Source organism: Hesperophylax consimilis, chromosome 27 (genome assembly GCF_061612785.1).
Source record: "Hesperophylax consimilis isolate HC1 chromosome 27, BYU_Hcon_1.0, whole genome shotgun sequence".
NCBI classification, from domain to species: domain Eukaryota; kingdom Metazoa; phylum Arthropoda; class Insecta; order Trichoptera; family Limnephilidae; genus Hesperophylax; species Hesperophylax consimilis.
Genome location: NC_142862.1, coordinates 27,895,957 through 27,922,559, shown reverse-complemented (window position 1 = coordinate 27,922,559; position 26,603 = coordinate 27,895,957). Strand labels below are relative to the sequence as shown.

Sequence of the window (26,603 nt, the reverse complement as noted above, 5' to 3'; positions counted from 1 at the left end):
AACCAGCTGCATTCAGGGTCCGGAATTTAAACGTAGTGAATAGAATCAAATTTAACATGATGAACTTAGGGTGGATCGATTTTTTGTTTTTTTGTTTTTCTTAGCAGCGGGGTGTGGAATCGATGCTCTATGGGGATACTTTTAAAAGTCATTATGACAGCATTAAGATATTTCGAGTGCAAGTACTGCCCCAAGCCAATTCAAAATTTTAAAAATCATCGAGAAACTAGAAAAAGAAGGGTTTAATCTTTGCTCAATAAAAGTAGTTAAAATATTTAAAAAAAAATAACTTTTCATTTACTAATAATATTATTTTCTAATAAAGAATCAATAAAAGTAACATTGCCACAAAAAAATCACAAACAATGTTAAAAAATAAAGTAAAAAATCATAAAAGTTATTGTGTTTTATAGTCCTTCTTCGAATTGATTATTGGCATTATACGACAAGATTATAGCTTGTTTTGTATCCATCCTTCACGTCTTTCAGGGCCGCGAACAGCAGAGCATGATGCCGTCACCACTTTGCTGCATCTTTCCGTGGCTTGCGTGTGACAGGGCATCAATCGGAACTTACACAAAATGTTGGATTCGATAATTTCGTGGTCTGCAATGGCATCAAATTGTCTCGCTAGATATCAGTACTGTAAGAGGTTGTTCTGATGGTTTTTCCCAGTAGATCAAGTAAATATAGTCTGCTGCGTTGAAAGTAAAAGTAGGAAGCTTAAATACTCTTATTGGAGAGAACCTGATTTAATATACTGATTTTAATCATATTAATGAATGCTTAAATGCTACTGATTGGACTTTTTTAAAACAAGAAAATATTAACGAAAATATCAATGTATTAAAAAAGTGTGCCTTACATTAAAGGTGAAATAAATGTTTTCCCTCAGTGGTTCAGTAAAGATTTAATTGACTTGACTCTATTGAAGAAGAAAATACATAAAAAGTACAAAAATTCTAAATCAATTAAAGATTACAAAGAATACTTAAATAATGTGGAAAATTCAATTGCAAATAACGACATCAACATTTTATGGAAGTACTCAAAGTCATTAAAAAGAAATGAAATAGATATACCTGCTAGCATGTATTTATAACGGCATAAATGGAAATAATGCGGAAACTATTGTTAATTTATTTGCTTCATTTTTTAAAGATGTATATGACAACACAATTGATAATAGTGAAATTCCTTTTTTTTTCATCTAACATCAATTTACAAATTTCTAACATTCACATAGATATAAATAAAATTAAAACCCATATTAACAAATTAGATGTAAAACAAAGTTCGGGTCCTGACAAAATACCACCAATTCTATTGAAACACTGAATACATGCCTTGTCGTATCCCCTCTATTTAATTTTTAATATGTCATTGTCATCAGGATATTTTCCAATTGCATGGAAAAATAGTTACATCACACCCATATTTAAAAAAGGTGACAAATGCGATATACGCAACTAAAGACCTGTGTGTATACAGTCAACTATTCCAAAACTATTTGAAAAAATTATTTTGGATAAAATTATTTTTAAATTAAATAGGATTATAACAAGGTTTCAGCATGGTTTCATGAAGAATAGATCAACTCTGACAAATCTACTAATATATGAAAACTTTATAGCGAATGCCTTTGCAGATAAATGTCAAGTAGATTCGATATATACTGACTTCAGCAAGGCGTTCGATAAAGTTTGTCATAAAATATTAATAAATAAATTATGGAGTATGGGTATAACTGGGAACTTTCTTAAATGGGTAGAGAGTTATTTAACAAATAGGCAACTGTTTGTAAAGTTAAATGACGTAATATCGGATGCCTTTTCTGCCACTAGTGGTGTGACGCAGGGCTCCCATTTAGGACCAATACTGTTTATTTTATTTATTAATGACATAGTAAACGTTTTTTCCGATGTTGATATTCTGTTATTTGCTGATGATTTAAAATTATATAAAAAAATAAAAATATTTCTGATTGCATAATTTTACAAAAATTTAAACAACTTGTTTAATTGGTGTATATGCAATAAACTGGCACTTAACATTAGTAAATGTCAAATAATTAGATTTTATAAAATAAAGAAACCGACAATTTATGAATACAATCTTGACAAAATTATATTAAACTCAGTATAAACAATAAATGATCTAGGTATTATTTTTAACTCAAAACTTACATTTATTAGCCATATAACTAATATTATTAATAGAGCAATGAAGATTTTAGGATTTATTATTAGAATAACCAAACAATTTTGTAATATTGATACTATTCGCATTTTATACATAACGCTAGTGAGAAGCATTTTGGAATATAACTCTACGATTTGGGCTCCACATTACAATATCCATATTCAAGCGATTGAAAAAGTCCAGCATAGATTCCTTAGGTATATTAATTTTAAATTTGGTATTCCAAGAGAATCCGTGGACTATAATTTGTTATTAAACTGGACTAATCTCGTAAACTTATCAGATCGCAGAAAAATCTGTGATCTATTGATATTATATAAAATAATTCACTCGGTCCTGGATACCCCTGATTTAATAGAACTAATACGATTTCATTGCCCTGGTCGCGCTAACAATAGACTGACTCTACCGTTCTACTATAATAACACACATACATTATCACATTATTACTCACCAATCAGTCGATTACACATTTTGGGAAATGAACATGCTAACCAACTGCTAAGCAAAGGCTGTTGTTAACCAACGAGAATGACAGATTTTACCCGGGTTTCTTTTCGCCAAGTATTCGTTACATTGTCCTTCGGCGATTGCTCGGCACATTTCCAATAAATAAAGCTGGTCTGTGCTAAGGTCGTAACGGGATTTCGTAATGTCCGGTAAGTTGCATTCTATTGCTTGAAATTTTATCACAGGAAGATATTCACAGTTCTTGAGTAACGTTCCTATTTGGCCGCTAAAGCTTCTAGGACCTGTTGTCGTTCCATCAAGGTATTCGAGAAGGTGTCTCAAACTTAACTCGTTAGCATGTAACTGACAGATCAACCATTGAAGTGGACGATGGAGCTTTCCTTCAAGAAGTCGAATAATGCCAGACTTAGTTCAAGTATTAACTGCTGTTCCGTCACATCCGATAGCCACGATGCACGCTAAATCAAACAATTTGTGAGCTATTGTTTCAGCATCGTGGCCAATGAGTGAATGAATGAATGAATGGTGAGCTAGGTTCTTTCAAAAGACTGATATATTCTTCTATCATAACTTTTCTACGCCCATCCTCCATGATTAAGATTTTATCCTTTGACCGTCAAACGATATGCAAATGCACAAATCAAAATGGTGCTAATTGATGGCAGTCAGTGTGGTCCTAGTTTTGGCACGAGCACGTCGAATCTTATTACGATCGATCACGTTTGTTAGATTATCTGTTGTCACTAATCCAATATCTTGCAACGTAGCGCAGACGATGGCAGCACCTGCCTGATCAGAAATACTGTATCGATCCAATGTTCTGGATACAACAGATAGTCCATTGTCTGTTGGATTTATTACATAAGAAGAAGAAGTAGATGAATCAAAGATGTTAGTCAGTTGGAAGATCAACGTTAGTAAAACTTGAAACTGTACTGCGAGATGTGGACGGTTGATCTAAAGAGGCGCGAAAGTGGTCTCAGCAATTTGTCAATTTTTCACGGGAAAATAAATATTATCTACGGTTTTTTAATATTATTATTTAAGGCGCGGCAATTTTTATTCATTTTGAAATGTAAAAGTAAAAATTAAAGTACCAATATTGACACAAAACAGTTTTATAAAGGGACAATTTTTTACGAGATTTTAAATAATTCAACTGCTTTGGGGCAGTACTTGTTATCAAAATTTAAAATTAATATTTTGTATGCTTAATTGTATGTACCTAGAGCATCTATTCCGCACCCCGCGAAAACTGAAATATAAAAATAAAAAAATTCCATACAATGGCGATCCACCCTATTAAGTACAATAATAATAATTTGTATAATTTCGCGGGTAAGAGATAAGCCGCCATAGTTCAGTGGTCAGAGCTGTTGACCGGAAATCGAAGGGACACGGGTTCGAGTCCCGTTGGCGTCATGTATCTTTTATCAGGAGATTTTTCAATGTGGATGAGTGTTTCAGGCGAATAATTATTGCTTGTAAAAGTAACAATAATAATTGTTGACAAGCTATAATGACCTATTGAAAAACATAATATATATTTTACAATTTTTATCATATAAATAACAATACATATAAGATAGTGAATAACTTAATTGATGGCACATTGCTATGGAATGCTATGGCTTATACGCGCCTGAAGACTTCATTACTAGTCGTCACCAGGGCCCGATTAACTAAACATTAGGCGAAGGCGAAGCTTAATGCTAAATCACTATTTTGATTAATCTTTATAACGAATTGGTGTATATTATAAATACCAAAAATATGCTCTAAGTAAATTGAAGGTTTTCCTATCGTTTCGCTTAAGTAGAAAACAAATAAAAAAATTTACTTAATAAACAAATATAAATGTAAACTACTAAAAAAATATTTTTTCAATAGAAATGTATGAACTCATAAAGGAAACAACTTTAAAAAAATACAGTATTATAGCTAAGATTATCTGTGACAGTTTCACTTGATTGACTTTTTTGCTTTCTTATAAAATTATTTGCAAACTAAATAAAAACCAGTTTTGTGCTTGAAATCGAACGTTTCTAGACTCCGTTTGTCAAGCGATTTTAATGCCTATTACCTAGAATAGAAGGTATACCAAGAATATACACATTTTTGGCTTGTAGCTCCGTAGACCGGGGGCGTTTAAAATATTTTCCAAATTATCTAAGAGTATAATACGTCTATTTTACTATCTACAAGTATAATATATCTAAAAGTATTACACGTCTACTTTACTATCTAAAAGTATAATACGTCTACTTTACTATCTGCGAGTATAATACGTCTATTTTACTATCTACGAGTATAATATGTCTATTTTACTATTTACGAGTATAATACGTTTAAATTTAGAAATCTTTTGAAAAATTAGTTGACTGAGGATTGAACCTTCCTAACCAGGAACTGGAGTCAAAAACTGTACCAACCTTGCCAAATGCCAATTGGGTAGGACCGACATTATTTCGTATATTACTGCCGTAATGTCAAAAACGATTTCAGAGAAATGCGTATATGTCCGAGTGTGTGTACGTGTTTGCAACTAAAATGCATTTTCATCGACAACGAGTCTATCTGGCGAGTTTCAGCTCGATCGGATGTAGGAAAGTGGGTTAATTTCCACGATTTGCATTCATTCAATAGCGAAAACAAGAGTGAAATTCGAATGGATGTATTTAAAAAACGGTTTAGGTACTGCAATAACACATGCAGAATACAGTTTGCCAATACCCGCGCTATTGCAGCGTTTCGACGATATGTTCATGGTTATTTCACTAGCATAATGAGTATCCTTCAAAAATGATTTCACCCTTCATTCATGTCAGCTTTGCTCATTGAGATATAGCACGAATGCATTATTTTCAAAACGACAAAGGAGTCATTGTACATCGAAACAATGTTAAAAAATAATTGATTATAAACTAAATGATGAAATGTTATCATCAGTAAAATCCACAAGGGACCTCGGCGTTACATTTGATCCCAAACTTACTTTTTCAGATAATATACTGGGATTGGTTACCTACCTACCCATTCATACAGTGTGGCGTATTTTTATGTCTACATAATTTTATTAAAAATCACCAAACAAACCAATAGTGAACTGAGTTTAAAGTGCACAATTCTTCTAAATTGTAGACCGTGCGTCAAACCAGTGAATTTTTATCGCGTGAAGTGGCTGTTTTAGTGCTTTTTTACCTACATTTCTAAACTACCTCGACGTGTCAAACTGCCCTGAAGTGTTATCCCGGTAAAGGTTACGAATTCCGCTTCACTCTTAATACGCAATATTTCACTTTCAAATAAATGGATTTAGCTCTATTAATTCAAAACATGATTTATTATGTCGGGGGAGATGGAAAAATACGCACTTTTAATTTTAATTTCGTTTATTAAGTCACTTACGCGATATGTCACACGAGATTTGAAAGAAACAAAATAATGTGACATTTGCCGGAAATACCACAACTAGTTATTTACCTAGCCAGTGCGCGGGTTAGGTACAGTACCTACCTACGAACTAATTCAGTTAAAGAAAATAAAATCTTGAAAATATTAAATTAATATATATAACCTAACCTAATCTAACTGTGACTTTCTGTAGCAAAAAAATGCCCCTTTAATAACGCCTGCTCGCGTCCCCTTTAGAGTTACATCCCAGTTTTCAAATAGTATGTGGGCTACGCTAGGTTTGCATAGACTTGTTTGTGATTTAATTCTAATACCTATTTTACATGTTCTAACCTAACCTAACCTAAACTACCTAAACGGAATACGTTTAATCACATTTTATTCTATTTGTTTGTTATTCGGGTTATTTAATTTAATTATATGTTGATTATTTGTTATAAATAATACATTGACTTACATATTAATATGGATTAATTATACACGATGATATTATTTATTTTATATGGCAATACTAATTTTTTTTTGGTTGGCAGCAGTGTCTATGAAATATTTTGTAGGTATGAATTACGATATTATGAATATTATCCAACTCTTGATATGAACATAGTCGCTTTCGGCGGCGCCGCATACTAATTGACATATCGCGTAAGTGACTTAATAAATGAAATTAAAATTAAAAGTGCGTATATTTCCGTCTCCCCCGACATAATAAATCATGTTTTGATTTAATAAAGCTAAATCCATTTATTTTAAAGTGAAATATTGCGTATTAAGAGTGTAATAACATCACTTTTTACGTAAAAACTGTGTCAAACAATACTACCATGAATACAAAGTGCATTATTTGCGAAAAAGACATTGACACTCCATCGGATTTTATTTGCTGTAGTGTCTGTGAAAAAAGTTACCATCATGGCTGTGCTGACATTACTGAAACGACACGCCGTAGTGCAAGGAGTTTGCAGTGGAAATGCAAAAAATGTATTAAAAACAATAAAAATATCAAATCAAAGCAGGCGAATAATTAAATAACATTGAACAACGAAAAAGAACCGCCATCTATCGCCATACAAGCAAAACAGTTTTCTCAAGCGCCAAAACCTAAACTCGCAATTCAAACAAACACAGAAAGCTTACCAACCTCAAATATAGATGGAGCTGATGGTCCATTAACCTGGCAACTATTTTTTAAAAGAGCTCACTGAATTCAAAACAACCATAATGAGATTCGTGGAAGACAAATTTGATTCATATGTAAATAAATATGAAGCTCTAATCTCACAAAATAACGAATTAATAAAAACTATCCAATTTATGACAGATCAACAAGAAGACTTAAAAAAACGGATAAATGTTATCGAAAAAGCACAAGAAATAGTCAACGACGAATTAATTGCACAAAAAAATCATAATAATAAACTACTCAATACTATTTCTAAACAAGAGGAAAAAATTGATAAATTGGAGTATTTAAGCCAAATCTGTAACATCGAGATAAGAGGTGTTCCGGAGTCTGACATCGAAAATAATGCAGAAGTTCTCAAAAAAATCTGTAATATCATCAACTACGAAAATACCGACGTGCATTCTGTAATAACAAAAATAAATAGGATGGGACCGAAGTTCTCCGACAAAAATCCAAGATTTATCGTGGCGACATTCAATACCATAACATCGCGGGACGAGTTCCTATCCAAATTCAAATCTTACAAGAAATCCACTACCAATGTGACAAACAAATTAAATACAAGGGACCTAGGATTATCGCAAACCGCCAATCACATTTATATATCCGACCAATTAACTCAGAAAGGAAAATTTTTGCTATCACAAACAAAAAAATTTGCTAGAGACCATAATTATAAACATGCTTGGTCCAGAGGAGGGCGCATTCTTTTGAGGAAATCTGATACATCCAAGACAATTCCAATAAATAATATTGCTGATTTGGACGGTGAAAAACGTCAATTACTGTAATTAATGATATAAATTACTGTACTGCTATACCACTCCACTATATTATACATTAATGTTTGTTTTATAATATGTTTTTATCCGTTATTCAATAATAGTCAATATGTATTCTTACTTTCCCTGATGGATAATTTAGACAAGATAACACATACTCATAATAATGTACTCGCTCTCTACCTAATATTATTATTATCTAGATCGACTGTTTTTTTATTTTTGTTTTATGAGTCATAACACCACCATGATATTGTACACGAGATATAAATTGTTCTCCTATAATCTATCAATCATGTACATTAATGTTTGTTTTAAAATATGCTTTTATCAGTTATTTTATGACACTACATATGTATGCTTACTTTCCCTATTGGCTACTTTCAACAAGAAAACACATGCTCAAAATAATGTACTCTCTCTCTACTTATAATTATTATTATTATCTAGATGGACTGTTTTTTATTTTTGTTTTATGAGTCATAACACCACCATGATATTGTACACGAGATATAAATTGTTCTCCTATAATCTATCAAGCATGTACATTAATGTTTGTTTTAAAATATGCTTTTATCAGTTATTTTATGACACTACATATGTATGCTTACTTTCCCTATTGGCTACTTTCAACAAGAAAACACATGCTCAAAATAATGTACTCTCTCTCTACTTATAATTATTATTATTATCTAGATGGACTGTTTTTTATTTTTGTTTTATGAGTCATAACACCACCATGATATTGTACACGAGATATAAATTGTTCTCCTATAATCTATCAAGCATGTACATTAATGTTTGTTTTAAAATATGCTTTTATCAGTTATTTTATGACACTACATATGTATGCTTACTTTCCCTATTGGCTACTTTCAACAAGAAAACACATGCTCAAAATAATGTACTCTCTCTCTACTTATAATTATTATTATTATCTAGATGGACTGTTTTTTATTTTTGTTTTATGAGTCATAACACCACCATGATATTGTACACGAGATATAAATTGTTCTCCTATAATCTATCAAGCATGTACATTAATGTTTGTTTTAAAATATGCTTTTATCAGTTATTTTATGACACTACATATGTATGCTTACTTTCCCTATTGGCTACTTTCAACAAGAAAACACATGCTCAAAATAATGTACTCTCTCTCTACTTATAATTATTATTATTATCTAGATGGACTGTTTTTTATTTTTGTTTTATGAGTCATAACACCACCATGATATTGTACACGAGATATAAATTGTTCTCCTATAATCTATCAAGCATGTACATTAATGTTTGTTTTAAAATATGCTTTTATCAGTTATTTTATGACACTACATATGTATGCTTACTTTCCCTATTGGCTACTTTCAACAAGAAAACACATGCTCAAAATAATGTACTCTCTCTCTACTTATAATTATTATTATCATCTAGATGGACTGTTTTTTATTTTTGTTTTATGAGTCATAACACCACCATGATATTGTACACGAGATATAAATTGTTCTCCTATAATCTATCAAGCATGTACATTAATGTTTGTTTTAAAATATGCTTTTATCAGTTATTTTATGACACTACATATGTATGCTTACTTTCCCTATTGGCTACTTTCAACAAGAAAACACATGCTCAAAATAATGTACTCTCTCTCTACTTATAATTATTATTATCATCTAGATTCTAGATGGACTGTTTTTTATTTTTGTTTTATGAGTCATAACACCACCATGATATTGTACACGAGATATAAATTATTCTTCATTAATCTATCAAGTATATACATTAATTTTTGTATTATAGTATGCTTTTTTCCGATATTTTATAATGCTACATTTGTATTCTTACTTACCCAATTGGCTACTTTCGATAAGAAAACACATACTCAATATAATGTACTCGCTCTCTACTTATCATTATTGTTATTATATAGATCGATTGTTTTTTATTTTTGTTTTATGAGTCATAATACCACATAATGAGATATATTATCACACACTTACTTTCACATATTTTTGGTTCCTTGGAACGGGCAATTTGCCTAGTTAGGAACCAATAATTTCGACCTGATAAGGTACAATAATCTATAATCACTAAAAATATTTTAACTATATCTTGTATCATATTGTACTGTGTGTAAATCTAAAGGAATAAATAAATAAAAATAAAATAAATATGGTTTCATCTTGTTATAAACTTCTTGGATTTGTGATAAGAATAAGCAAACAATTCTCCAAGCCCGAAGCAATGACATCGATGTTCAACTGCCTTATACGATCTAAATTAGAATACGCTTCTGCTGTCTGAACAACATACCAGCAAAAATACATAGAATTATTAGAACAAATTCTAAGATATCTTAATATGAGAACGCATGGTAAATACCCACGATTTTTGCATCACATAGATTTGCTCTCCGAAACGCACTAAGAAAGTCTCCAATCTAGGAGAAATGGGACCCTTCAAGTAACAGCTTTTAAAATCATGAACTATTACATTGACAGCCCATACCTCTTGGAATGCTATAAATGTTTGTACCGAACAACTACCGTCGGGGTCGACGCCACGACTTGCTCTGTATTCCACAAGTCAGAACGGACGTTATGGCCCAGCATAGCATGACAAGAGGTGTGGTGCTGCTAAATGATACTTCTAGGTCTCTTGACATTTTCTACATCGGCCTTGAAGATTTCAAATCATGAACTATTACATTGACAGCCCATACCTCTTGGAATGCTATAAATGTTTGTACCGAACAACTACCGTCGGTGTCGACGCCACGACTTGCTCTGTATTCCACAAGTCAGAACGGACGTTATGGCCCAGCATAGCATGACAAGAGGTGTGGTGCTGCTAAATGATACCTATAGGTCTCTTGACATTTTCTACATCGGCCTTGAAGATTTCAAAAGTCATTTTAGGCAAGAACTCTAAAATATCGGTTATTGTAAAATGTTTCTTTTGAGGCTTTGTATATTTCATGTGTAATGTAATAGGATTACATCAATCTGTAATGAACAAAACAAAAAATAATTATAATATGTTCAGTATAATATTTTCCACGTGACGCGGTGTAGTGACTATTAACCCTGCCACGTTTGGCAGGAGGTCGGTGTATTTCCGCTTTGCAATTAAGTCCAAATAAATGGAAAGATAATAAAATACTCTTTCACATTTTATTATTATACTATAAATTTCATTCATCAGAATGAAATCAGAAAAATTTCTTAGGTTTCCAATTAATTAAATTCAATTGTAATCTTTTAGATTCTATGCTATTCTACTCCAAGCCAGGTTAGGTCAGGTTAGGTTAGATGCGATTACAGTTTTTATATTTATTTAACATTATTATTATTATTACATGTATGTTTGTAAAAATATAGAAAAATCTCTTCACTTTATGTGTTTTTATGATTTTTTTTTCTTCTATTTACATTTTTACATAAAACTACTGTTTGAGGGTGACAGTTATAGCTATTCTTCGTCGAAGCTTTGGAACGAAGTACCAATGTCAATTCGAATATCGACATCGTTGTATTGCTTCAAAAAGGATACTTAGCTACTACACGTGGTTGCTATTTTGTATATTGTTTATTTTGAATATTTGTTGACGATATTATTAATTTGCACTGATTTGTAAACCTACTATTTCTATTTTTATCTGTTTGTGTTGATTTGAGTTTTTATTGTTAATATTATTTCATTTTTTAACTTCCGATTTTGTTGTCCGGGTTAAATCTTCCCCATAGGAAAAACTAAACCCTTCCACTCACTTTTCCACAAATGATCATCTAGTCAATCAACATTATGTAAGTGCATTATATAAGCAAAATAAATACAAAACAATACAAGAACAACAACACGTCAACTCACCAGAGATCAAATGGGGAAAAAAAATTCACCGTCTCCAGATATTTTCATATCAGAGGGTTCGGCTCGGTAGAACTTCTAACAGGGCCTATAAATCCTACTGATCCCTCAACATAAATATTTTAAAAAAATTATATATTATTATACCTAAATATGTATATATTATTAAGCGGCCGCTACACTACTCGTTTCGACGCTTCGACGAAGTCCTCGACGAAGTTAGCCGAAGTTCGAAGTGCGTGCCCACACACTCGTGAAACTTCGCGAGTAACTCAGTCCAACCAGTCAGTGATTGGTTTATTTATGCCGTGACGCTTCGAGTCCTTTGACTCGGGCGCATTTACCGACAACAATCGGAAGTCGGGCGAAGCGAAGCGAAGTTGCCCGAAGCGAAGTGAAGTTCGTGCCCACACTATCGTATTCGGTCAACTTCGATCAACTTCGCGAGTAGTGTAGCTGGGCTATTATATTGGAGGCACTGCTGAAAACCAGCTGCATTCCCGGAGAGATCCGGAATGCATAGCTGAACAGTGACCTTTTTGTCAATAGAATTTATGTTAAAAAATATGTAAAATTTATATTTGCAAATAAATGTTTTATTATTATATCTATGATAAATTTTTATTTTTATTTGAAATAATATATGTTCTTATTATGTAAATTTAAAATAATTAGGTATGTACGTCTAATAAGTTTTTTTAAACTCACCGGGAACGGTATCCCTGAATAAATAAAATAATTTTACATTTCGAAAATGCGAAGACGAAAGTGACGAAACTATATTTATTTACCGAGGCGAGCGTGAGATGCGACCGCTCTCGGGCAGTGTTGCCAAGTTAGCATATTATATGCTAAATTTGGCATAATTACTCCATGTTTAGCATAACTATTATGCTTTTAGCATATAGCATATTTATTTGGCTTATTTTTACAGAAACATGAAAATAATAAAAACCAAATTTTTACCAATTTTAACTAAAAAAAAATGATATCGATTGAAAAACTGGCGTCTCAATGGAGAAACATAGTTCACATTAAATGGGAATCCTTGACTTCCACTGTAGAGTTTTGGAATGAAGTCATGCAATATAAAGATGCAGCTAATAATAACCCCTTCGGTGATTTATGTCAGTTTGCAATGTCTATTTTAACATTGCCGCATTCAAATGCGAACATTGAACGTGTATTTAGCCAAATGAGTCTGGTCAAAACAAAACTCCGAAATCGTTTGGCGGTGAGAACCCTGAATGCCATTTTGTACGTGAGATTTGGTCTAAAGAAGAAAGAAATAGGCAACAAAACGCATAACACAGAGTTAAAATTGACAATTAATGGCGAAAAAATTGAAAAAGTAAATGAAATTAAGTACCTGGGTGTGATACTAGATTCAAAACTAACTTTCGCAGCAAATTTTGAATATGTGCTAAAGAAGGTATCTAAAAAAGTCAATTTTCTTAGAAGATTAAGAAATAAACTAAATGGAAACACTACAGAGCTGATTTATAAAACTATAGTTGCTCCACATTTAGATTATTGCTCTACTGTGTTGTATTTGGCCAATGAAGGAAACTTGAACAAGCTAGATGTTATACAGAATAGAGCTATGAGATGTATACTAGGAAAAGGAAAATACGCAAGCATAGATCAAATGAGAGAACAGCTAAATTGGATTTCTATAAAAAAGAGACTATTATTTAATGTGTTAATTTTTGTACATAAAATCATGAACAACCAAATGCCAAAATATTTTAAGGATGAAATTGTTTTTAATAGAGATGTTCATAATTACGAAACCAGAAATGTAAATAGGATTAGATTGCCACATATGAAAAAAACAAAATCACAGAACTGCCTAATGTACAAAGGACTAAAAATGTATGATGAAATGCCTGAAAGTCTGAAGAATGAAGGAAGAATGAATGTATTTAAAAAGAAATGTTATATTTATTGTAAAAATATGTAAAATTACAAAATGAAATATGATCTTGTTTATATTAGTTTATATTCAAATGTATAAACTAACTCAATAAATAATAAAAAATAAAAAAAAATAAAAAAATAAAGAGAGCAGGAAAGTGCTGTTATTCTTACACTGTTTTTGACGAAGTACTACACTGCATTGGGACCAAAGAAAGTTACGACTCCGTCTCTCAGCCTTCCACATCAGTTGCTGTTAATGAAGAAGATGAAGATATTGATATTTTATTTCACTGATTTTATTTCTTAGTTAAATTTATGTTAGCTTTTTTATTGGCATTTTTTTAAGTAATTTAGCATTTTTCTGGCATATTTTTCCCATCACTCTAGCATATTTTGAAGTAGTTGAGTTGGCAACACTGCTCTCGGGCAGCTCACGGGCAGCTCACGGGCAGGTGACGCGACGTGGCTCGAAGCCCGACCGCCCGGCGCCTATCGGTCGTGTCGGCGGTGTTATTTGCGAGAATCTACGTGACGCCCGCTTCTGCGCGGCGTTCACGCTCATGTTTTGACTGGAGTTCCGCGCGAGCAGAATTTTCAAAAGCAACGGTATCCTATTGTAAATATTATTACTATTTATGCTACTACCATGGTTGTCACGGGTAACGGGGAATCAGGGTTCGATTCCGGAGAGGGAGCCTGAGAAACGGCTAAGATAATATGACAGGTTACCTAGTAACTTGACCACGAATAACCTTGTCGAACTAAAAGAGATCGCAATGACAACGGAATCTATCTTCCCAACAACCCTTACATTTGTGTTTTTAGTGTAACTCTACGAGCTCTCGCTGGGAATAGGTTTGTAAAGATAATATGACAGGTTACCTAGTAACTTGACCACGAATAACCTTGTCGAACTAAAAGAGATCGCAATGACAACGGAATCTATCTTCCCAACGACCCTTACATTTGTGTTTTTAGTGTAACTCTACGAGCTCTCGCTGGGAATAGGTTTGTAAAGATAATATGACAGGTTACCTAGTAACTTGACCACGAATAACCTTGTCGAACTAAAAGAGATCGCAATGACAACGGAATCTATCTTCCCAACGACCCTTACATTTGTGTTTTTAGTGTAACTCTACGAGCTCTCGCTGGGAATAGGTTTGTAAAGATAATATGACAGGTTACCTAGTAACTTGACCACGAATAACCTTGTCGAACTAAAAGAGATCGCAATGACAACGGAATCTATCTTCCCAACAACCCTTACATTTGTGTTTTTAGTGTAACTCTACGAGCTCTCGCTGGGAATAGTTTAGTAAAGATAATATGACAGGTTACCTAGTAACTTGACCACGAATAACCTTGTCGAACTAAAAGAGATCGCAATGACAACGGAATCTATCTTCCCAACAACCCTTACATTTGTGTTTTTAGTGTAACTCTACGAGCTCTCGCTGGGAATAGTTTAGTAAAGATAATATGACAGGTTACCTAGTAACTTGACCACGAATAACCTTGTCGAACTAAAAGGGATCGCAATGACAACGGAATCTATCTTCCCAACAACCCTTACATTTGTGTTTTTAGTGTAACTCTACGAGCTCTCGCTGGGAATAGTTTAGTAAAGATAATATGACAGGTTACCTAGTAACTTGACCACGAATAACCTTGTCGAACTAAAAGGGATCGCAATGACAACGGAATCTATCTTCCCAACAACACTTACATTTGTGTTTTTAGTGTAACTCTACGAGCTCTCGCTGGGAATAGTTTAGTAAAGATAATATGACAGGTTACCTAGTAACTTGACCACGAATAACCTTGTCGAACTAAAAGAGATCGCAATGACAACGGAATCTATCTTCCCAACAACCCTTACATTTGTGTTTTTAGTGTAACTCTACGAGCTCTCGCTGGGAATAGTTTAGTAAAGATAATATGACAGGTTACCTAGTAACTTGACCACGAATAACCTTGTCGAACTAAAAGAGATCGCAATGACAACGGAATCTATCTTCCCAACAACCCTTACATTTGTGTTTTTAGTGTAACTCTACGAGCTCTCGCTGGGAATAGTTTAGTAAAGATAATATGACAGGTTACCTAGTAACTTGACCACGAATAACCTTGTCGAACTAAAAGGGATCGCAATGACAGCGGAATCTATCTTCCCAACAACACTTACATTTGTGTTTTTAGTGTAACTCTACGAGCTCTCGCTGGGAATAGTTTAGTAAAGATAATATGACAGGTTACCTAGTAACTTGACCACGAATAACCTTGTCGAACTAAAAGAGATCGCAATGACAACGGAATCTATCTTCCCAACAACCCTTACATTTGTGTTTTTAGTGTAACTCTACGAGCTCTCGCTGGGAATAGTTTAGTAAAGATAATATGACAGGTTACCTAGTAACTTGACCACGAATAACCTTGTCGAACTAAAAGAGATCGCAATGACAACGGAATCTATCTTCCCAACAACCCTTACATTTGTGTTTTTAGTGTAACTCTACGAGCTCTCGCTGGGAATAGTTTAGTAAAGATAATATGACAGGTTACCTAGTAATTTGACCACGAATAACCTTGTCGAACTAAAAGGGATCGCAATGACAACGGAATCTATCTTCCCAACAACCCTTACATTTGTGTTTTTAGTGTAACTCTACGAGCTCTCGCTGGGAATAGTTTAGTAAAGATAATATGACAGGTTACCTAGTAACTTGACCACGAATAACCTTGTCGAACTAAAAGGGATCGCAATGACAACGGAATCTATCTTCCCAACAACCCTTACATTTGTGTTTTTAGTGTAACTCTACGAGCTCTCGCTGGGAATAGTTTAGTAAAGATAATATGACAGGTTACCTAGTAACTTGACCACGAATAACCTTGTCGAACTAAAAGGGATCGCAATGACAACGGAATCTATCTTCCCAACAACCCTTACATTTGTGTTTTTAGTGTAACTCTACGAGCTCTCGCTGGGAATAGTTTAGTAAAGATAATATGACAGGTTACCTAGTAACTTGACCACGAATAACCTTGTCGAACTAAAAGGGATCGCAATGACAACGGAATCTATCTTCCCAACAACCCTTACATTTGTGTTTTTAGTGTAACTCTACGAGCTCTCGCTGGGAATAGTTTAGTAAAGATAATATGACAGGTTACCTAGTAACTTGACCACGAATAACCTTGTCGAACTAAAAGGGATCGCAATGACAACGGAATCTATCTTCCCAACAACCCTTACATTTGTGTTTTTAGTGTAACTCTACGAGCTCTCGCTGGGAATAGTTTAGTAAAGATAATATGACAGGTTACCTAGTAACTTGACCACGAATAACCTTGTCGAACTAAAAGGGATCGCAATGACAACGGAATCTATCTTCCCAACAACCCTTACATTTGTGTTTTTAGTGTAACTCTACGAGCTCTCGCTGGGAATAGTTTAGTAAAGATAATATGACAGGTTACCTAGTAACTTGACCACGAATAACCTTGTCGAACTAAAAGAGATCGCAATGACAACGGAATCTATCTTCCCAACAACCCTTACATTTGTGTTTTTAGTGTAACTCTACGAGCTCTCGCTGGGAATAGTTTAGTAAAGATAATATGACAGGTTACCTAGTAACTTGACCACGAATAACCTTGTCGAACTAAAAGGGATCGCAATGACAACGGAATCTATCTTCCCAACAACCCTTACATTTGTGTTTTTAGTGTAACTCTACGAGCTCTCGCTGGGAATAGTTTAGTAAAGATAATATGACAGGTTACCTAGTAACTTGACCACGAATAACCTTGTCGAACTAAAAGGGATCGCAATGACAACGGAATCTATCTTCCCAACAACCCTTACATTTGTGTTTTTAGTGTAACTCTACGAGCTCTCGCTGGGAATAGTTTAGTAAAGATAATATGACAGGTTACCTAGTAAGTTGACCACGAATAACCTTGTCGAACTAAAAGGGATCGCAATGACAACGGAATCTATCTTCCCAACAACCCTTACATTTGTGTTTTTAGTGTAACTCTACGAGCTCTCGCTGGGAATAGTTTAGTAAAGATAATATGACAGGTTACCTAGTAACTTGACCACGAATAACCTTGTCGAACTAAAAGGGATCGCAATGACAACGGAATCTATCTTCCCAACAACCCTTACATTTGTGTTTTTAGTGTAACTCTACGAGCTCTCGCTGGGAATAGTTTAGTAAAGATAATATGACAGGTTACCTAGTAACTTGACCACGAATAACCTTGTCGAACTAAAAGGGATCGCAATGACAACGGAATCTATCTTCCCAACAACCCTTACATTTGTGTTTTTAGTGTAACTCTACGAGCTCTCGCTGGGAATAGTTTAGTAAAGATAATATGACAGGTTACCTAGTAACTTGACCACGAATAACCTTGTCGAACTAAAAGGGATCGCAATGACAACGGAATCTATCTTCCCAACAACCCTTACATTTGTGTTTTTAGTGTAACTCTACGAGCTCTCGCTGGGAATAGTTTAGTAAAGATAATATGACAGGTTACCTAGTAACTTGACCACGAATAACCTTGTCGAACTAAAAGGGATCGCAATGACAACGGAATCTATCTTCCCAACAACCCTTACATTTGTGTTTTTAGTGTAACTCTACGAGCTCTCGCTGGGAATAGTTTAGTAAAGATAATATGACAGGTTACCTAGTAACTTGACCACGAATAACCTTGTCGAACTAAAAGGGATCGCAATGACAACGGAATCTATCTTCCCAACAACCCTTACATTTGTGTTTTTAGTGTAACTCTACGAGCTCTCGCTGGGAATAGTTTAGTAAAGATAATATGACAGGTTACCTAGTAAGTTGACCACGAATAACCTTGTCGAACTAAAAGGGATCGCAATGACAACGGAATCTATCTTCCCAACAACCCTTACATTTGTGTTTTTAGTGTAACTCTACGAGCTCTCGCTGGGAATAGTTTAGTAAAGATAATATGACAGGTTACCTAGTAACTTGACCACGAATAACCTTGTCGAACTAAAAGGGATCGCAATGACAACGGAATCTATCTTCCCAACAACCCTTACATTTGTGTTTTTAGTGTAACTCTACGAGCTCTCGCTGGGAATAGTTTAGTAAAGATAATATGACAGGTTACCTAGTAACTTGACCACGAATAACCTTGTCGAACTAAAAGGGATCGCAATGACAACGGAATCTATCTTCCCAACAACCCTTACATTTGTGTTTTTAGTGTAACTCTACGAGCTCTCGCTGGGAATAGTTTAGTAAAGATAATATGACAGGTTACCTAGTAACTTGACCACGAATAACCTTGTCGAACTAAAAGGGATCGCAATGACAACGGAATCTATCTTCCCAACAACCCTTACATTTGTGTTTTTAGTGTAACTCTACGAGCTCTCGCTGGGAATAGTTTAGTAAAGATAATATGACAGGTTACCTAGTAACTTGACCACGAATAACCTTGTCGAACTAAAAGGGATCGCAATGACAACGGAATCTATCTTCCCAACAACCCTTACATTTGTGTTTTTAGTGTAACTCTACGAGCTCTCGCTGGGAATAGTTTAGTAAAGATAATATGACAGGTTACCTAGTAACTTGACCACGAATAACCTTGTCGAACTAAAAGGGATCGCAATGACAACGGAATCTATCTTCCCAACAACCCTTACATTTGTGTTTTTAGTGTAACTCTACGAGCTCTCGCTGGGAATAGTTTAGTAAAGATAATATGACAGGTTACCTAGTAACTTGACCACGAATAACCTTGTCGAACTAAAAGGGATCGCAATGACAACGGAATCTATCTTCCCAACAACACTTACATTTGTGTGTTTTGTGTAACTCTACGAGCTCTCGCTGGGAATAGTTTAGTAAAGATAATATGACAGGTTACCTAGTAACTTGACCACGAATAACCTTGTCGAACTAAAAGGGATCGCAATGACAACGGAATCTATCTTCCCAACAACCCTTACATTTGTGTTTTTAGTGTAACTCTACGAGCTCTCGCTGGGAATAGTTCAGAAAAGATAATATGACAGGTTACCTAGTAACTTGACCACGAATAACCTTGTCGAACTAAAAGGGATCGCAATGACAACGGAATCTATCTTCCCAACAACACTTACATTTGTGTGTTTTGTGTAACTCTACGAGCTCTCGCTGGGAATGGTTTTAGAGATCCTGTACGAACCTAAAAATGCGTAGAAATACTGTCTGTGTTCCACCGGTATTTTATATAAAGATTCTGCGAGGAATAACGCTGCTGTAATTGATCCCTTATCACCGTTGCACAGTGGGAAAACACGCAAAACTTGCGCCCAACGGTTTTTACATATACATAAACGGTTTAAATAATTTTCACATGACAACAGGTCGCTTCTACGACCCATTCTTGTGTTCAACATCTGGGTTGTTGATTGATTTCGGGCCTCTGTGGTTCCTGCTCTCCACGTGGAGAAAAACGAGTATTGCTAATTTAACCTCTTAAAATTATTGGTAATACGGTTAAAACTGCATTGCAGGTTTCCTAATAAATTTTGAATACATTATCACGAATTCGGAACACGTGTTGTATATTCAAAATGTACTAAAAAATTGTCAGAAAACCTGTTAATTCATTCGTTAAAGGACTGCAATCCCGTTTTAACCGGATTACCAATAATTTGAAGAGATTCTTAATAAATCAGCAATACATCAATCGGAACTTTTGTAGCAAAACCTTCAAGAATTGGATAACAAGCAATAAGAGAAGAAAAATTCCCCGTTGATAAAATCTTTAAAATAACAAGATATAATTGCATTGATTATTATTACGGAGCAGATGAGCAGATCGGCAGATGGTCAAGAAGTTGACGCAGAAGTCAGAGACCATCACGAGTAAGTATACTTTTAGGCATTTATTATGAAAAGTTAGGAATACCCACGACGCGATATAACGAATTTTATACTTTTCATTTAGCAACGAACTAATGATAAGAATTGTATTATTATTGTGACGAATTTCTACGCACATCAACATTATGTCTAAACCAAAATATCATATGTTCTTGGTATAGAACCAAATTATAGAAGCACAAATATGTCTGTTCAGTTTTTTGTACGTGAATACCGCACAATAGTCCCAACTGCTCCCAACCGTCTGGAGCCAGTGAGACTATGGTGTCCCCATTTTTTTTTCTTTACCCGAAAATTAGGATAATCCGGATGTTAATCTCTGACACAGATATTTTTTATTTATTTATTTAAGTGATAATATATTACAAAAATAATAACAATTATATCTATAACACATTAGAATATCAATTTAAAAAGAAGTTCAATGAAGACTGGAGAGTGTACATAGATTTTAAAACAAATTAGACAGACTTAACATAGTTAATTGGAAAATATTTCATAAATACAAACGATAAGAAGGATATTATAGGGAAGTTAGAGAGTTCCAAAGACAGATTGTGGCACTGGTTTATAAAGCTGCTGACAAAATATGCTTTAAGAGCTTTTGAAAGTATTTTTTGTTTATTACTGGAAGTTAAAACATACTTAAAAGGTTACTAGGTTTAAGAAGAATATACGATGCAAATTTGAATGGTGGCAGAAGTCGGGGACGCCCGAGGAAGACATGGCACGACCAAGTGAATCAGATACTTGAGTCAGGCCATGTCAAGAGTCAGCATAATAGAAGAGTATGTATTAAACGATGTATGAATGTGAATGAGGCAAGAAGTGTGTGCCAAGACTGAATGTTGACTAAATGTTTAACAATAAAAAAATGTAACTACCTACAGTTCTTTCTTTGTACGTTTATACCTCGTAACAATTAGCTCTGTAATAACTTACGTACTTAGCTCCGCAAAAAAATAGTAAATCGCAGACAAAAGTAAACAAACTACAATATAAACGTGATCAAACGGTACAGACTTTAAGCATCAAGAACCTGCTAGATCAGAGGTTCCCAAAGTGGTCTATATGGACCCCCAGGGGTCGATATCGGCATACTGGGGGTCCACGAGGTTCAATGGGGGTACATAAGAGCGGACCCACATTTTCCGTAAATGACACAATACACCTAACACAAATATAATAGACTGAGAAATTGCTTATTTGATATTTGTATTTTTATGTTTCGTAAAGTTCTTAACTGAGGTACATAAATAGAGTCTACGTTCCTTTTCTCGTCAGAATTAATATATTCAAGCAAAACATTGCACATTGGAAGCCGCGAATTTTCCCAGTTCCCCAACTTGTTTTTGAAAAACGTCCAGGGTAATAATGACGTTCAAAATTAAGTGCTAGTTCAGACACGGCGGGAACCGCGCGGTTTGAGAATCGCGCGGGAACCGCGTGGGTCTTATTTACGCAGGTATTTATATCAGGTATAATAATCATTCAGACATAATCGCGCGGTTAGTCCAACCTCGCGATTACCGCCACTCAACCGCTAGAAAATAGAATCGTGCGGCGCCCACGCGGTTTTGTTACTATGGAGATCTTCCTCAGCGTTCAGTAGCGTCGCGGGCAGGGGGGTATAACTCCGAGAAAAAGGTGGGTCAGAAAAAAAGACACGGTAATCTCTATGGGTGACTTGTGACGTATATTTTCCATATTCCAATACGAACTTCATGCATGTTTATAGGCCGCTGTCACGAACTTCATGCATGTTTATAGGCCGCTGTCATTGGCCGATTTTAGGCTAGCCAATGGGTTGGCTCCGAATGAGAATTATATTGTCTATGGTTACGCCTTTTTTATAGTTTCTATCCTAGTCGATGGTGAGTATGTGTAGTAGTGACGTATATTTTTCAGTTACAGACTTTTATCTATGGCAAACATTAGGACCCATGGGCTCAGTACTAAAAACCCGAAGATATTGATCTAGTGAGTGGTTCATTTATGGTCGCGGGCACCGCGCGATCAACACGTCACAACGAGAGCACGCCTGAGCTAGCTATGGATCGCTTCGACACAGACTTATTTATTGATGAAGTGGAGAAAAGACCTGTAATATTATTATATTTTAGAATCTTGCCATGAAACACTCCCTTCGTTGACGAAGTAATGAGCGAATTGATATTTAAAGATGACGGTGCCCCTCTTCCTGCATGCAAGGTATTGAGACTAGTCATTGGTGCAGTATATAAAGTATCTTTATATTTTATACCATCTCTACTCCTCACATAGTTGTGTAGAACGCAACAGGCTTTTATTATGTCTTCGGCAAAGTCTATTTTCACATTTATAGGCCTATGAAAGATACGCCATTTGTTAGCCAAAATACCAAAAGTGCACTCAATGTTACGTCGGGCTCTCGATAACCTATAGTTAAAAAATCCTTTTTTCATGTGATAAACATTTGCCTGCATATGGTCGCATTAAATTTTCTGATAAACCGAAGGCTTCATCTCCAACTATGACATAAGGCAGTGGTGTTGAATCTACATTAGATATTGGTTTAGGTTGTGGTATATTAATGATTTTTCTATCAGTCGTTTATAAAATAAAGAATTTTTGAATATTGCGGAATCACAGCTTTTGCCATAAGCCCCAATGTCAACATAAGTAAGCAATAATTGTCATCGCAAACTGCTAAGAGCACTATAGAAAAGAAATGTTTGTAGTTATGATACAATGATCCCGAACCGACAGGCTTTATAACTCGGATATGCTTGCCGTCTATAGCACCAATGCAATTTGGAAAATTCGCATATCTCTCAAACTCTTGAGCTATTCTCTTCCAGAAATCTTCGGTTGGTTCGGCCATAACTTTACTAACCAACTTTTTCCACAACGATTTACACACTTCACGGACAATTCCTGTAATCGTAGATTTTCCAAGGAGATAGTTGTAGCTTAATTCTCCAAATGAACAACCCGTACCAAGATACCTAAAACAAGAAAATTAATAATGACATTATTTTCAGGTACAACACTCCAAAAAAACGGAAAAACATACGGGATTGTTACAATAAAGAATACAAAAAAGGGAAAACAACTTCTTCCGGTTCAGGTGCTCGTAAAGGAGCCCAATATATGTATTTTTCAAGGCTTTCTTTCCTGCAGAAGAGTGTAGACAACGATGAAACTACTAATAGTATGAATGAACAGTCAAATGTAATAATAGACGAAGACAATAATGAGACACATCAGGTAAGTTTTTAGATTCTCACGGCCAAAAGCATTTTTGTTGTTTGTTTTTGGGGTGTTATGCCGTGTTGCGCTAACTCCTTCTTTAGCCTACCTTCGGATCTACCGGATCTGCCCTGATGATGGACACTGCAACGCTGTCCGAAACGTCGGCTAAAGAAGGAGTTAGCGCAACACGGCATAACACCCCAAAAACAAACAACAAAAATGAGACACATCAATTAAACGCCAATGCAACCGAAGCCACTGAAGTAGGTCCCCCTAAACGAAAGAAAAGAAATATACCAGAAGAACGAATAAGTGATTTAATTGAAAAAAGCATTGAGTCACGACAAAGTTTTGAAAAAGGACTTCAAGAAAATAGTATTTCCAGACAAGATGACGATAAACTTTTTTGTTTATCGTTATACGAAGAACTGAAAAAAGTACCAGAAAATCGACGTTTAGCGACCAAAATTGAATTGCTTCAAGTTATACAAAAAGGACAAGCTTTACCACCCTCTGTTCGCATCAGTGCTCACCAGATAATACCTAATGCATCGTATTGTCAAAATCAACAGTATACAACTCCGCAAGGATATTTTACTACAAATGGATCAACTTCTGCTGTTATTCCGCCTGGGTCACCATCGCCATCATCTCAATATAGTACTGCCTCGCAGTCTTCTACAATAATAGAAAATATATATGCTGATTTTAATGAACAATAAATAAATATCTTACCTCAAAGTTACTACGAGTTTTTCTTCTGGTGACACGCTTGCCCTCATAATGTGTTTCAGAGCTCGAAATATCTTCCCTGATTAGTTTAATTAGTTCATCAAAAGATTTTATTGACATTCTTAAATAGTCAAAAAATTTCCTCTCAAACATTCTTAAATTGGGATATAGCGTTACGAATTGGCCATGTGTCAGTCGATCCGTAAATATTGGATGCACCCAATACTGCCTTTTCCTTCTTTTCTTTATTTTTTTCTGGAGCAGCCACAGACACGCTAGTTCCTCTTCGACTTCCATCTTGAAACTGATCGCTAATCGCTAACTAACCGCCGATGTTTGAACAGTCAACATTTTTGCGGTTCAAACCGCGCGATTTTATCAATCGCGCGGTTATCGCCGTGTCTGAACAGGCCCTAAAATGCACTTCACACAGACTTCAAAACTAAGTTTATTTTGACTATGGAAATGCAACGTTGAAGAATCGGATATCATGTGACAAGATGAACTGACCGGAATAAGCACTCTCAAAGAAAGAACTTAAGGGGCAGTTCTGTAAGGCCAGCTACAGAAAGAAATTCCCGTTGCTTATCCTGCTTCATTTCCATTTGGTGTAGTATCTCACAAGGGTGTCCCTGTCTGCACAATGTAAAGACAGAGCAACTATACCGCCACCCGGTTGTTGGACAGGCAAGGGAAGGGAATATTTTTACTAAAAAAATAAATGATTATCACATGGGACGTTATTAGTTTTAGGAAAATTTAATATTCGGTAGGCAGGGGGTCTACGGAAAAAAAAATTGGCAAGTGGTCTACGGGGCAAAAAAGTTTGGGAACCTCTGTGCTAGATTAATAATAGCCAAACTCTGCATTAAATTCCATTAAAAGTGTACGAAATAAAAATAATCAGAAGCTGTCAAAGCAAAGTGTGCTAAGTGCCTAAACAGCCTAAACTACCTATATCAAAAGTGATTTATGTTTAATGGAACAGATCGCCAAATTACTAAACAATCATACTCTGTCATTCAATAATTATAAAAGTTAAAACAATCAGTAACATGACAGTGAGTTAAGTGCAGTAAAATTAGAGTTATTTTCAAAATAGCCTTATCATTGTCACAAACTGAATTACATACATTATAAAGATCGAAATTGACAATATCTTTCAATCAGGCCGTAGCTTAGTTTTATAAGCGGTCGATTTTTGATTTAGTTCGTTATAGCGACGGCGCGTGTTCGATCCTCAAGTAAATCAACAGATTTTTTTTGTATTTATTGTCCCTCTGTGCATCAGTCGCGATACTGTGGAATTTCAGGTACATTCAAATTCAAAATAAATACTTATTTAAATTACTCTAAAAATGAGTCGACAGAGAAATGCACAAAAGAAATCAACGACATCTAGCGACGCTGAGGAAGATGACAGTAAAATCATTACTTATATCGACAAAAACTTTCGAGAAATGTGCGAAACAATTAATACCAAACTAAATATTCTGCCAGACATACAAGACTCCATCGGCTTCATTTCCGCCGAGTACGAAAACTTGGAAAACATGTTATCCGATTCTTTGGGTACAATAACACCTCTCTACAAGCTGAACACAGAAGTGCGCGATGTCCCACATGGAACAGACAGCCAGGGAAATGAGATCCAGTGCGTACCTAAGCATAAATCTGAGAACCTGATAGCGATCGTAAAACAACTTGGAACCGTGATTTCCCGCCCCATTGCAGAGTCGGAAATAGTTCAGAGAGAAGTAATACAAACATCGGGTCGCCAAGATCAAACCAGATTACAGAAGGCCCAAGCCAATCGTCGTGAAGCTCCCGAGCGTGAGGGCAAGGGATGAAGTCAGC

The 26,603-nt window shown here is 35.0% G+C and overlaps 2 protein-coding genes across 2 annotated transcripts in view; one reads left to right on the top strand and one right to left on the bottom strand.

Moving 5' to 3' along the window:
• pwn (calcium-binding EGF-like domain-containing protein pawn) overlaps positions 1-26,603 on the bottom strand; it is a 250,346-nt gene that overhangs the window by 201,481 nt on the left and 22,262 nt on the right. The gene's annotated exons all lie outside the window — the stretch shown is intronic.
• Positions 22,963-24,736, top strand: LOC149410888 (uncharacterized). The gene is made up of 3 exons (XM_089648358.1): positions 22,963-22,991; positions 23,804-24,033; positions 24,315-24,736. The coding sequence occupies exons 1-3, from the start codon at positions 22,963-22,965 to the stop codon at positions 24,734-24,736; spliced, it is 681 nt and encodes a 226-aa protein (XP_089504484.1).

Excerpts from the sequence above, each read along its gene's own strand:
- LOC149410888 (XM_089648358.1), top strand. The coding sequence starts at position 22,963 with ATGACGGTGCCCCTCTTCCTGCATGCAAG. Across the intron at positions 22,992-23,803 it reads CCCCTCTTCCTGCATGCAAG|GTACAACACTCCAAAAAAAC; the intron begins GTATTGAGACTA and ends CATTATTTTCAG. Across the intron at positions 24,034-24,314 it reads TAATGAGACACATCAGGTAA|AAGAACGAATAAGTGATTTA; the intron begins GTTTTTAGATTC and ends GAAATATACCAG.